Source organism: Megachile rotundata, chromosome 1, assembly GCF_050947335.1.
Source record: "Megachile rotundata isolate GNS110a chromosome 1, iyMegRotu1, whole genome shotgun sequence".
In the NCBI taxonomy this organism is placed as follows: domain Eukaryota; kingdom Metazoa; phylum Arthropoda; class Insecta; order Hymenoptera; family Megachilidae; genus Megachile; species Megachile rotundata.
In genome coordinates, this window is record NC_134983.1 from 7,230,826 (window position 1) to 7,245,957 (window position 15,132).

Below are 15,132 nucleotides of genomic sequence, written 5' to 3' on the forward strand. Positions count from 1 at the left end.
CCATCATCACTATGTTCAATTGAAACGTCATTTCCGAATTCCACAACGTGCGACAACCTTTATTCTCACATTTATCACATTAGAGGTATTCCTATGATAATTTCACGTACTAACTTACTCACCTCGTGTGATAAATAGCCATTTATCTACTGCTGATTAAAGAAAAACATATTGCTTTTCGGTTTCTGTTGAATTATTGATGCTAAAACATCGTAATAACACCATATCGAATTGCCTGGTGAAATTAATAGCGAAAGGGAAAGTGAAGTGATCATGCGTATACGATTCATTATTTTTTTCAATTGCTCACTTATCAATCATCTTGATATCTTCTGTAATTTTCTAGCAACTGGTTCTGAATAAGAGGAAAAGTGGTTTGAAAGGGACATTCTTGTTTAGAACAAGACTAGAAATACATCAGAAAACTATTGACCTTTATCACGAGGTATTTTTATCGTCAACCTTAGAACTTTACAGTTCAAAAGTTTGCTGAATTTTTTTAGGATAATTATTTTTCTATTATTAACTGATGCTACTGTCTGTTTATACATCATATGCAGAAGGCTATAGATTTAGTTGAAAAATATTTATTTCAAATTGTATTAAACTGAATGGTGAATGTGAGTCACCTTTCGAGTGCAAAGAGTTAAACTTTTAATGTTAAGAAGTTGAACTATATAGAGACTACATTATTTTTTATAATTGTACAGACAACGTTATTTTTTAATTATATAGATAACACTATGTTATATTTATATGCTTTTCCCTTGGATTTTTGAAAAAGATATATTGTGGTACTAATACCACAATAATTATGTAAAAGATTAATTATCTTTTTAGTGACATAAGTATTATGATTTCGCTAAAATATTTTTAACAAAATTTACATTAAAATTATGTATCTGTTCGAAAGCTTTGAAATGTAACCTTCAAATTGACAAATAATTTTTCTTAAATTTAATTGAAAAATAAAATATAATAATTAAAATTAATGAAGGCGTACAATACTAATTTATTAAACTAATAAACCAATGGTGAAGTTTATGAAAGTCTTGTCAAGGAAAGTCTTGAAAGAATTCAAATTTATTGAAATGTTTTTCTTGTCTATGTTGATTACTATAGCGGTAATAAATTAAATTAAGCATTTAAAATATTTATAGAAAGACTTGACGCTACAGAAGTTCCAACTTTTCGTTAATTTAAACACGATCAAGGAATTATGCAGAAGGCTTGTGATTGAGCATTTGAAATTTTCAATAAATCACAAATTCCTTTAGAACTAATATACATTCCTTTCAAATCTAAAACGCAGTTCAATTAATACAATTTTTAATTCAATTTTATTTTTTGAAGATTTACTTGAACCTATCTAAAATAAAAGTAGCATAAATCTTAAAATTAAAATATAAATGCAACATGAACGCAAGTTTAATTATACAACTAGTAAAAAAGCACGATGCTATCTTTTCAGTTAAAGAGTGCAAAACTAAATTTATTATTAAACTGCGTCATTTTAGAATTGCAAATTTTACATAAACAGCAAGGTTCATTGAATAGTTTATGTTATAAAGCATAATATGTAATTTCGTTTCGAAATAAACATAAATTATGCGCATTTCTAATAAATGTACTTTTTTGTCTTGTCTTTGTCTAGGTTGCTATACGTAGTAATTGTCGATCACAATCACGCTATAATTTGTATTTCGTAGCGAAGTAAAGGTAATGAAAGTTGATTCAATGCGAAATTCTTGAGTAATGATTATCTTACATGCATAATCAATCCTTGTAATACAAAAATAGCTGAACTTATCGGTGATAAATACCTAATTTAGCGCTATTTTTATCTCTTTGAAATTTCATGACATTAGCATTTACTTTTATGTAGTACATTAATCATCGAAAATCCTACCTCAAGAACGCTATAATATTCTTACTATTATAGTCTTCTCTGTGAAAATAGTATTTTTGGCAAAAAAGGACTGATAGGTATTTAGAATATAGGTATACAAGAATATATGTAGGTATATAGAAATATAAGTACCTAAGAATACAGTCCCCAGCCATCGAATTACCACTACACATTTTCAGCATTTTTCACGTTTTCCGTAAAATTAAAAGGCCTGTTCAAATTGTAATAATTTATTAGCTACTAACATAACTACTACTGTACATAACATTATTAACACACGTTAACATCTTGTATTTCCACCTCTTGCTTTGGTCACAGCTTGTATCCGGCATGCTCCGTATACATTGATCATATGCTTTATATCTTCATTATTTTCCCAAATATCTGTAAATCTTTTCAACTCAGATAATGTGGTTGGAGAGTTGTAAACTAGTCTTTTGAGTAGGCAGACATTTTTTATGGCATTCAAATTTCACCTGACGCGCTATCGATACTCGGCTTAACGTAAACGCTCGCACGGTTAATCGCTCATCACCCACACAATTTATTATCACGATAATAACAAATTGCTATGTATATATCGTTGTCAACGTATTTAGTAATAATTTGCGTGACCCAAGACAATTTTCCATATATGACATAATATGGTTAAAAACGTGAAATTTTCGAACGTAGTAATTCAATGGCCAGGGACTGTTCATATTTGGGGAGTATAAATAATTAAGTTCCTAGGTCCTCTTTCCAAATTTCTTATTAAACTAAGGTAGATATTTACATTCCCCCTTCGACTAATGGAGAAAGAATGAGTGAGAACAAAAACGTGTATGAAACAGCGGTTGATCAAATTTTCATCTCCAAGTCATCTTTTCAAGGACGTACGAAAAAAGCGATCTTTAACGAAGGTGCTCATTACCCGCCTCTGAGAAAAGAGAGATCGTAATGTTATGCAATGCATTTGGTAATTTGTACCGTTCATGGTTAACGAATATCCGCAGATTTTCGACCAAAAAATTTTTTTGTATTCCTACACAGTTGTGTTTCACTTATTTGCACTTTAATCGAAATATTATCTAAAATTTGCTACTTTCGCATTAATCGTTAATTGCAAAAGATCATGAAATACCTTTTTCTCTTTTATGTTGATTTATTTATTACATGATGACTCAATGTTAAACAAACTTACATCACATTCTCGAAATTCTAATTACATGGCAGGAATGTTGGAAATTCCTGAACCGTGAAACGTGGTTATGTTGACTTTCTTCGATGGCATTGAAGATGATGATTAATATGTTGTTTCCTACGTTACCCACCCTTGTTCTATGAATTTCCAACTCTAACGGAACCTTGCGTCATCGATCTCGTAATGAAGAATAGCTTAGAATGTTAGAGCTGTCAGATCCTCAAATAGAAACATCCGAAAATAATTATATTACGAAAGAGATATAGAAGATGGGATAAGATGGATACTAAGCGGAAAGTCTCGTTATTTAATAGTCACATCCCATATATTATATTGTTTTAATTTACATGTATTAAGTCTTGCAAAAAATTTGTTTTGCTCCACCATCTGCCACAAAATTTAAATATTTTTTGCGAATTCCGGTTATTATAAATGCACGTTCTAATGATGTAATATATGTTATCTAATGATGTGCTTATCAAGGATCATTAATCGTGGATGCGATTCGACTTGTCGATGTTATTTTGTGCAATTAATAGACCAATCAGCGTGAAGAATTATTGACGATCAACATGACGATTATTCAGCAAATGATTCGAAATATAAAGTTCAGAATGTTGCACAAATGACTGTGAATATCGTACATTCGTTACGAAAATGATGTGACTCGAAAAATTATGTTTTTCAGTAGATGCGAAAAACTGTTTATGAACATTGATATTAAACTAATGTCAAATGCAGAAGTCGACTCATTAATTGTTCTAACTGGGAGCTAACTAGTGCAGAAGTATAAATTTCATGTAGACTGCTCAATTACTTCTTAAGTTGATATCTAAACAATACTATTTAACTCTTCTTCGAATAACTTAAATATAACACGATGTTTATATAGAATCTAATTTGTATCTAAAAATAATTTTCAAATATACTCAGTTGTGTTCGTCGATAAATGAATACAAAGTTTAACGCGTATACATCCACATTCATATATTTTTCACAGTTTATGTATATTGTCATAGTTTTATCTATAGATTTTTATATTATAGTTTCTTTTATATGTACAATAATATCAGTTACAGATTACGTTTTCAGTGAAGCACAAAAGATTTAAAACCACCATACTTTATTAATCAAATTAACTGTTCTATTGAATAGTACGTTTTAAATTTTTTTAAATATTCGACATTATAAATGTTTGCATAACCTTACTTCTACTAGATTTAAAATATTCTTTATCTTTAAATCGCTAAAACTACGTCAATATTTATTTTTAACTAAAAAAAAATGCATAATTAAGAATTTTACTAAATCGTTGAATGTTCGAAGAAAGATCCTTGATAGAACTCATTAACGTCGCATCCTTGACATGATCTATTATCTCAACTTCGTAAGATGTCATCGCCACCATTAATCGAACATTATGAAACCAAGGCTATGAAAGACCTGTGAAATGAAAAGAGAAACCTTTTGTATTCGATGAAATGAAAAAAATGTATCATGCGTCTGGGCAGAACGTGTTTCTTCAGAATTTTGTTGGTTGACCCTGAAGTGAGAGTGAAATTCTTCTGGGGCTAATCGAAAATCGAGTCCCCGCTCGAAGTTATGCCGCTATAAAAAATAAAACCGTAATGTGGCTATAAAAGTTCACAGTCTATTTTTGAAACAATATAGTTAAAAATTTGCAGATTCATTCACTTATTTTTGTAACTGTATAAATAATTCATTCACTAGAGTGTTTTGTAGCATTGTCTGCATAATTAGGACCAATCGCTTGTATCACTATTTCTTATTTTATCGATCTTTTACCAAGAATTTATTTACTTACATATGGATATCATTATTCAAGTAGCGTATAAGTAATAATTGAAATTTTAGTATAATTTGAAATTTCAGGGGAGGGTAAATAAAGCTAAGTATTTTAGTTATTACCATATAAATTATTACACTAGCTCCAAATATTGTACTCGAATTTCTGTCAAATTTTACTGTTTTTGATATATGATGCTATAATACAGGTATCGATATTTATTCAATAAAACTATTTATTAAAAAATATCAAATGACAGAAAAATAGTATACTGATATTTGGGAATGACATATCACAGAGAATATTTCTAAATAAATTATTAGTGAAATGAGTCACATCAATTTTAAACCTGATGAAATTAACATGTTTATCGACAGTATCACATAAATTTCATTTATTTTGCAAAATTAGTACATGGCGTGAAGATCTCAATTTATTCAGAGATGTTTTAAAAAAGATGTTTAGTACAGAAGAAAACTATATTAAAAAATTGTGAACAAATTTTAAATGTCATGCACCGTCATTTTTTAACCTTGTACCACAATAATTTTGTATATATAAAATATTTCACAAATCTGATCTGCATTACAAAATATTAACTATTTAGTGAAATAGACTGAGATTCTCGTCTGAAAAAAATAATTAATGCAGTTCGGAATGATATACATAATATCATTTATAAATAATATTTAAATAGTGTGAAATTTAGTTATTCATACATTTCGAAGATTCTTAACAAAAGATATTTTTGAAGAGAAGAAGCTATTCGTATGGAAAAGTTGGCCTTCACCCATTCCTTTTTTTATTATAACATTAGCATTCTATAATGCATACTAACAACTATATTTTTATTGCATTTTATTGGGCATAATACACTCGTTAATAAAATATTCTGCTAATTAGCATGCAGACCGTGAATCAATGTTGCATTTTTTCCCTGTTAAGTTATTTAAATTATTCTAGAATAAAATATGTTTTTAAGAGTTGGACCGAACTTTTTCTCAATTTTTTAAATTCTTTTTGACAGAATACTAAGTTTTCAAATACTAAAATTTTCAAATTCCTAAATTCGTCGAATTTCAGAGTTTCTCAAATTTCCAAATTTCTGAACTTGACGAATTTCAGGGTTTCTCAAATTTCCAAATTTCCAAATTTCTGAACTTGGCGAATTTCAGGGTTTCTTAAATTTCCAAATTTTCAAATTTCTGAACTTGGTGAATTTCAGGATTCCTCAAATTTCCAAATTTCCAAATTTCTGAACTTGGCGAATTTCAGGGTTTCTAAAATTTTCAAATTTCCAAATTCCTAAATTTAGCAAATTCCAGAATTTCTCAAATTTCCAAATTTCCAAATTCCTAAATTTGGCAAATTCCAGAATTTCTCACATTTCTAAATTTCCGAATTTCTGAAATTGACGAATTTCAGGGTTTCTCACATTTCTAAATTTCCGAATTTCTGAACTTGACGAATTTCAGGGTTTCTTAAATTTTCAAATTCTTAAATTTGGCAAAACTCTAAATCTCTCAAATATACCAAACATCCAAATTCTTAAATTTGACAAATACTGGAGCTTCTCAAATTTCCAAATTCTTATATTTGACAAATCTCTAAGTTTCTCGAATTCTCAAATTTCTGAATTCTTCAAAGTTTCTATATGAAGTTTTCTGCATGCATTACCTTAAAATAATTCTTCAATTACTTAACAAAATATTGTGCAAATATCTTGATCAGATAGTAATACATCAAAAACAGCATATTGCTACAAATGAGCACACCAGGTCGATGGAATTAAATTGATGAACACTAATGGTGTACTTTCTTTATTCTATCCTACTTTCCAAACGATTTGCATCGACTTTTCCTGACAATAATATGAGCTGATACACTGTTATTAATGACGCTCAATTTTCGTGCAAATTGTCGAGGAAAGTATTATTATAATTAATAAATAATTAGAAAATATTTGTAAGAAATCTTTATATTTTCATATTCTTAAGTTTCTTTATATTTTTAGTCTTCAATTTCCAAATTTTTAAGCTTTGAAATTTACAAATTTTCAGATTTTCAGGTTCTGGAATTTTATGTTCTCAAAACCTTAAATTTTTGGATATGAAACTTTTTAATTCCTAAATTCGTACATTCCCCAATTTCAAAATTCTTGAAATCACAAAATACCAAGTTCCCAAATTCTTAAGATTCTACATTCTTCAATTCTAACATTCCCAAAAACACAAAATTTCAAATTTTTAAAGTTCTAAATTTCTACATTCTTTAATTTAAAAATTTCCAAGATCACAAAATTCCAAATTCCCAAATTATTAAGTTGCTATATTTCTCAATTTCATAATTTCCAAAGTCACAAAATTCCAAATTCCTAAGTTCTTACATTCTTCAATTCTAAAGTTCCCAAAATCACAAAATTCCAAATTTCCAAATTCTCAAATTCCTACATTCCCAAAATAACAAAATTCAAAATGCCCATTTCCAAATTTCTACAATCCCTAATCACAAAATTTCCAAAATCACAAATTCCTAAATTCCTAACATATTCCAATTCCAAAATTCTCAAAATCACAAAATTCTATATTCCTAAATTCTCAAGTCTTCATATTCCCAAATCCCCAAATCCCCAAATCCCCAAATCCCCAAATCCCCAAATCCCCAAATCCCCAAATCCCCAAATCCCCAAATCCCCAAATCCCCAAATCCCCAAATCCCCAAATCCCCAAATCCCCAAATCCCCAAATCCCTAAATCCTCAAATCCCTAAATCTCCAAATTTCCAAATCCCCAAATTCCCAAATCCCTAAATTCTCAAATTCCCAAATCCCCAAATCCCCAAATCCCCAAATCCCCAAATCCCCAAATCCCCAAATTCCCAAATACTAAATTCACCAAATTCGAGAATTATTAAATCTCAAAATTTCCAAATCCCAATATACCCCTACTCCCAAATTTCTAACTTTCAAATTCCTAAATCCCCAGATTCCCAAATTCCCAAGCATGCAATTAAATGTGTGAGGTTATAAATCTGCGAATTTAAGAACAACCCCCAAATTCCTAAATCCCCAAGCACCCAAATAAATTTATAAGGCTATAAATCTGCGAATTTAAGAACGACCCCCAATTTCCTAAATTCCCAAGTACCCAAATTTCTAAACTTATAAGGTTATAAATTTGCTACTTTAAAGACAAAAAAACCTAATCCTCTAAAACCTAACAAGCCATAAAACCTGTTTCTTTCGCATTGTTATTTCCCCGACGGTAGTCTACTACGATAATGTGTCCAGCATTCTTCACACGTGCAGCTTGTAAAAAAAAAATTATAACCGGAAAGTTCGGGCATAATACAGAAAGCGTATCTTACGAAAGTTTGAAAGCGTTGTTTTAATTCCCAACAAGCACAATTCGTATTTAGTTAAGTGGCAATAAAAGTTACCTTGGTATAAATCCACCGTTATAATTTTATTATTCAAGCATGTAAATTGTACATCTCATGTTTGAATGTTGTAACACGATAAATTCAATGTAACCTGTTAGATAAAACTTACTTTGTTAATGTACTTACGGTAATTCCGAGAAGGCTATGTCAGTGAAACGTTTTTACATCTGAAACTACTTTTCCCTTTTTAATTTTCTTTGCTGACACTAGGAAACACGATACTTGTGATGAAGAAGCTCAGATAAGAAATTGTACATGAGATCGTTAGAAAACGAATAACATGAAACCATGAATAAGAATTATATACGTATCCAAGTCCATATGAATAAAGAATAATATATTTGAAATTTTTCGAATATAATTTGAACATGCTGTCGATATTATTCTAACGTAGTCAAAGTTAAGATTCAAAGCTAAAATTAACATTAATTAATGAAAAATTGAACTTGTCCTCAGAAACAGCATTACGAAGTCTTTGCTTATAGTTAGACAAAGAATAAGTATTAATCAATTTATTGTTAGTAAATCTTCCTTAGAAAGATGAAAGATCTTCCATTGAAGGTTCCTACTTTGTAACAACAAGAATATCATGGAATTTAAAGTCATATATCAGTTAATGAATATGTTGCACACATGTGCAATATGTGTACCTATGTCAACCCACAAGTTGACGCAGGAAGAAGCTGAGGTATTTAAGAGAGCTACTTCAATTGGTCAGAATAGAAAAATAGTATATCCACAAATCCCTCCACTCCCAAATTCTTACATACTCAAATCGATATATCCCCAAATTACTGCGTCCTCAAATTGCTACGTCCCAAAATTCTTGCATACTCAAATCGCTATATCCCCAAATCCTTCCATTCCAAAATTCTTACATACTCAAATCGCCATATCCCCAAATCTGAATATCCCCAAATATCTACATCCTCAAATCCCTCCGTTCCCAAAATCTTACATACTCAAATTGCTATATTCCCAAATTCCTACATCCCCAAATCGGTATATCCCCAAATCCCTCCATTCCCAAATTCTTACATACCCAAATCGATATATCCCCAAATTACTGCGTCCTTAAATTGCTACGCCCCAAAATTCTTGCATACTCAAATCGCTATATCCCCAAATACCTACATCCCCAAATTCTTACATACCCAAATCGATATATCCCCAAATTCCTACATCCCCAAATCGGTAAATCCCCAAATCACTGCGTCCTCAAATCGCTACGTTCCCAAATCCTTCCATTCCCAAATTCTTACATACCCAAATCGCTATATCCCCAAATTCCTACATCCCCAAATCTGTATATCCCCACATCTCTGCATCCCCAAATCAGTATATCGTCAAATCAGTACATCCCTCAGAATAGAAAAATGGACGCCTCTCACATATTTTCGGTTTTATATTGGCTCTCGCGGTCGTCACCAATTAGGCCAAAAACGATGACAGTCAAACGTCTTGAGAATGAGTGAGATAGTACGAATTGCGTTCAGCAGTTGTCATTGTCATTGAGCAAGTCATCAATATTAATCTTATTTATCGAAATATAACGCTGGGAGTATTCACAGTGGGAAAACAACTTCTTTTACTTTGGATCACGCGCCAACTCGTGGGTTGACATCTGTATGTCCAATATGTGTAACACATATTTGCTTCCTTTACTTTGGTTTAAAATTTACCATCTTCAGAAATCTTTACTGCAAGCGAAGAAAATTCTATAAGAAAATTGTTGCTTTTCATAATCAATTGTCATGATTTTTTACAATGTCACATTTGTAACAAACTAAAATACTCTATCAAGTGTCACAAATACGTGATGTTAGATTCTAGATGGCTCTCAGGTCGTCATGCATGTACACTTGGTGGATAAGTGTTAAATGTTAAGTAAATCTTACGAGTGGTAATGTAACAAGAATCCGCTATATTTTTACAGTGATTGATTGTTATTTGTACCATGTGCTTTAACGTTGAAATTGTTTATTTCGCAAAGATTGTAAACTTGCATTTTTGTTTATATTTTACAGGCAGACTGTCAGCTGTAGTTATAGGAATTCTAACTCTTGTGATCGGCATTATTTTAAGCAGTATACCTTGGGTCGATTACATTATTTTAAAAGTAAGTACAATATTTCTCAGTAAGAGCAAATACTAAAAGCAATATTTATCAGCAAAATAATGTAGGTAAAGAATTTGTATTGTGTAAATCTTTCGATATTACTGTATTGTGTTTTAATATGTGATTACCATACAGTGTCTTACACATATTATATGATTACCATACAGTGTCTCAGAAAAATATGTGTCTTACACATAATATGTGATTACCATACAGTATCTTACACATATTGCGTGATTAAAATAAAGTAATTAATATTACAAATATTACAGAAACCTAGTTTTTTATTATCACTTAAATCTTCTTTTATTTAAATAAAACTGTGGCTTTCTAAGATCTATAAAGCATATCAATTATCCTAACACCGATCTCCTAATTCATAATTTCTTTTAAACGTGAAAGTTCCTGCGCAGCAGTTTATTATCGTCGCAATCTCACAACCTCGTTATATTTTATTTTTAAATAAAAAACTGTTCGCAGCTCCAAGGTGAAAATAAACGCTCATTAACAATTACCGATATTTACAAAAAACCGGAAGCGATTTTCTCCATTAATTTTGCACTTTCTCAAAGAAGAGTATATTTATATGGCGTTGGTTTGGAAACTTCCCGTCTAATTAGCTCGAAAACTGCAAGAATGTTTAAAACAATAGTTTCACGAATTCGAGGAGAAAATCCCATTATTCTTTTTTATTCCTTGAATAAACAGAAGTTATTCTGTTTAGAAGAACAAACAAGTGAAATGTAATTTTAGCGACGAATTCAAGTTAATTTGTTGGTTTTACAAAGGTGGCGATGGAGTCACATGATCGAATTTAAAATGATCACGTTTTAACTTACTACGTTCACTTTAGGCAAATTATTATTATAATTATTGTGTTTTTCATTTATGATTTTGCAAGGATTTAATTCTATGAACGTACGATAAAACTATTTTTTAAATAAAAATGAAATTAACTCTGATGGAATATGGAGAGGTTATTATATTTAAAATAACACACAAACACGGTAACTTTCAAAAGACTAAATGAATTTATTATTTAAGAAAAACAACTTGGAAGGTCCTCTCAAAAACTTGTTAATTAAACTTGATTTATGATTGCTGAAAAAGCAATTCTAAAGAACCCACTATACTTTTATACGTGTGAAAAATTATCAGGAAAAACAATAACGAAGAAATACATAGATTTTATTTTTATCACACGAAGGTCCGATCAAAATCGAGCGGTATCTTACAAGCAATCGATCGACGCACGAACTTGATTATTGACTTCTCAATGCATACATTTATTTTTGCTAATTTCATTGAAATGAAAATTCAACAAATTCATTGTCAATGATTTCGATTTGGGCAACCACAGACAATTGAAAGGCAAATGTTCCGAAATACAAAATATCGCAATAAACTTTGAATACAAGCATGAAATTATTTAACTAAAAAATAACTTGTTACACATTTGTCTGGACTTAGTGATACTTAAATATTTTACGTATCAGTACATGCGTATCATTTGTATTATTTTCGTCCAATCCATAGATAGTAAACTATTAAAATTAAATAGTTTATTTAATAGTTTATTATTAGTTATGCTAATAAACTAGTAAATTGATTAATTATATTTTTTAATCGTTTTTAGCAACTGCGGTTATGGAACGGTTCTCTTTCTTTCCACTACTGGCAAAAGCCTGGTGTTGTTCGACTGACCAAAGTGTACATATTCAACGTAACTAATCCTGAAAGTTTCTTGCAATATAATGAAAAGCCGAAATTGCAAGAGGTCGGCCCGTTCGTGTATAGGTAAGTGTCAATGTAATATCAATAAATTTGTTAAAAACCAAATACTTAATTCCTTGGATGTACATCATTATTATCAGTGTTTTTAAATTCGCAAGGAATAAATCTTAATATGACGAAATAAGGTGTATCTACTTTATAATTTCGATATTTTTACAAAATTGCATTCCATGAATATTTACTGCAGCTTCCAAAATTTTCCTCAAGCAGAATTTCCTCAAAGAATTTTATTGCATTGAATCACCAATTCTGTGAAACAGTTCTTGTGTAAATTCTCTGACTCTCAAATTATTTTTAAGGAACACGGTGCGATGGATTTAATCCTTTCCTTATTTGCGTCTGAATGCTATCCTTGTTAAGGGTGTGGTTTGAAAACGGGTATCAAAGCTGATTTGTATAGCTTTCAACTGAACAATGCATATATTAATACTTATTGGAAAATAAAAGAGTTATTGTTATCAAGATGTGCACATTATTCGCAAATACAATACTTCGATATTAAATTGAAACTCATTGAAATTTTTAATATTCACTGAAACGAAATCGTTAAATTTTTACCAACTAAGTAGAGTTAGTAAGAGTTTAGAAAAGAGTTTGAAATGAAATTCAAATTATTCATTTTTACTGAATGATAGATAACGAGGACGCAAAAGTTATTTTGACTATTTTCAATTATTCTCAACTTATTAAGAGAAAAAAACCTTTATCTCCATACATGAATCTACTTAAATACATTAATAACTTGAATGTTTTTTTACAAATACAATTTTTGTATATTTTACGACGTACGTTAAAAGTTTGTCCCTAACTTGTATAACCCTTATTGATCCCAACATAATTAAACCTTAATGTCACATTATCTTAGTAAATAAATAATTAATGTAATAATGTGTCTGTTTCACTCAGACCGGACATTTTGTAAGGAGAATGAACACTTTCGTGAGTGACAACATTTTTCGTAATGTTAAACTGTTCCAATATATACTTACATATAGTGTAAATATTTTTTAATTATAACATCTATAAAAACTCACGATGTGTATCTAAAAAGCTTAATTTTCTCTTTTGCAGAGAAGACATGGAGAAAGTAAATATTGTTTTTCACAATAATGGTACCGTAAGTTACCAACACAAAAAAATATTAAACTTCGTGCCGGAATTGTCTAAAGACGAGAACCTTAAAGTAATTGTACCAAACATTCCATTACTGGTAAGTACACTTTTCGGATATTCGTTCATCATAAACACATTATAAACGTGACTACGAGAATTTATTTATACTCATGATATTATCATTTTAATAAAATGTACTCTGTACAACCCCTAGCCATCGAATTACCACTATAAATTTTCAGTATTTTTCACGTTTTCCGTAAAATTAAAAGGCCTGTTCAAATTGTAATAATTTATTAGCTACTAACATAACTACTACTGTACATAACGTTATTAACACATGTTAATATCTTGTATTTCAACCCTTTGCTTTGGTTACAGCTTATATCCGGCATGCTCCGTATACATTGATCATATGCTTTATATCTTCATTATTTTCCCAAATATCTGTAATTCTTTTCAACTCAGATAATGTGGTTGGAGAGTTGTAAACTAGTCTTTTGAGTAGGCAGACATTTTCTATGGCATTCAAATTTCACCTGACGCGCTATCGATACTCGGCCTAACGTAAACGCTCGGCAGGGTTAATCGCTCATCACCCACACAATTTATTATCACGATAGTAACAAAATGCTATGTATATATCGTTATCAACGTATTTAGTAATAATTTACGTGACCTAAGACAATTTTCCATATATGACATAATATCGCCATAAAAGTGAAATTTTCGTACGCGGTCCTAATCCGATGGTCAGGGTCTGTAGTATCAGATGTCAAATTGAATAAAACAAGCATCGTGTCCAAATTTTTATAATAACAAATTGCTATGTGCATATCATTATCAACGTATTTAGTAATAATTTGCATGACCCAAGATAATTTTCCATATATGACATAATATGGCCATAAAAGTGAAATTTTCGTACGCGATCCTAATTCGATGACCAGGGATTGTATTGCATTACATTCTGAATTATTTCAAGAGAAAAATGCTTCGCCTATTCCTACGACAAAACTTATCTTGTATTTTTTAGACTCTCTCAACGCAAAGCAAAAGTCTACCTCGATTTCTTACTTTAGGATTATCAGTGTTTCTGAGGGGAATGAATATGCGATCGTTTGTTCCTGTGACCGCTCAGGAACTCGTTTTTGGATATGACGATCCACTAGTTAGCATTGCTCACCGGTTTTTCCCGAAAACAAGGCGTCCCATGAGCCGAATGGGACTTCTTTTGGGGGTGAGTAATAAATTATATGAGTCACTGCTTTTGTGTGAAACGTCAAGGAATATTGCGACAGATTAGAAGACTAACTGCGAAGTTTGTTTTCGTCATTCTCAAAAGTTCAATTACAAATGGTCAATTAACTATATAAGAAGAAAATTGAATTTTAAAGAATTTTATAATCATCCTACAGAAAAATAATCATTAATTTTGATAGAACATTGATCATTTCAATTACAGAGGAATGGCACATTGAACGAAGTGTCGACTATTTATACTGGACACACAGACATGAAGGAATTTGGATTAATCAATCGTCTGAATGGATTAGATCATTTGCCATATTGGCCGAATGCGCCGTGTAACTCTATTCGAGCCTCTGAAGGTAAATATTGTTAATCACTTTGAAACATTAACTGTATCGAATAAACACACAGATCATCTGTATTCGATAATTCTTTTTTTTCTTAGAGGAGCTCATCTCTAAAGCCCTGAAAACAGTAAATTATAGGACAGCTATTTATCAAGCAGCTATAACAAA

General features: G+C 30.5%; 1 protein-coding gene across 1 annotated transcript in view; it reads left to right on the forward strand.

The window, feature by feature from the left end:
• The window catches only part of dsb (scavenger receptor class B member debris buster), a 64,918-nt gene that overhangs the window by 46,989 nt on the left and 2,797 nt on the right, over positions 1-15,132 (forward strand). Inside the window, exons 4-8 of the mRNA XM_003700680.3 lie at positions 10,368-10,459; positions 12,096-12,256; positions 13,325-13,463; positions 14,403-14,606; positions 14,832-14,976. Of these exons, the coding sequence (XP_003700728.1) occupies positions 10,368-10,459; positions 12,096-12,256; positions 13,325-13,463; positions 14,403-14,606; positions 14,832-14,976 (741 nt within the window). The remainder of the gene's footprint in view (positions 1-10,367; positions 10,460-12,095; positions 12,257-13,324; positions 13,464-14,402; positions 14,607-14,831; positions 14,977-15,132) is intronic.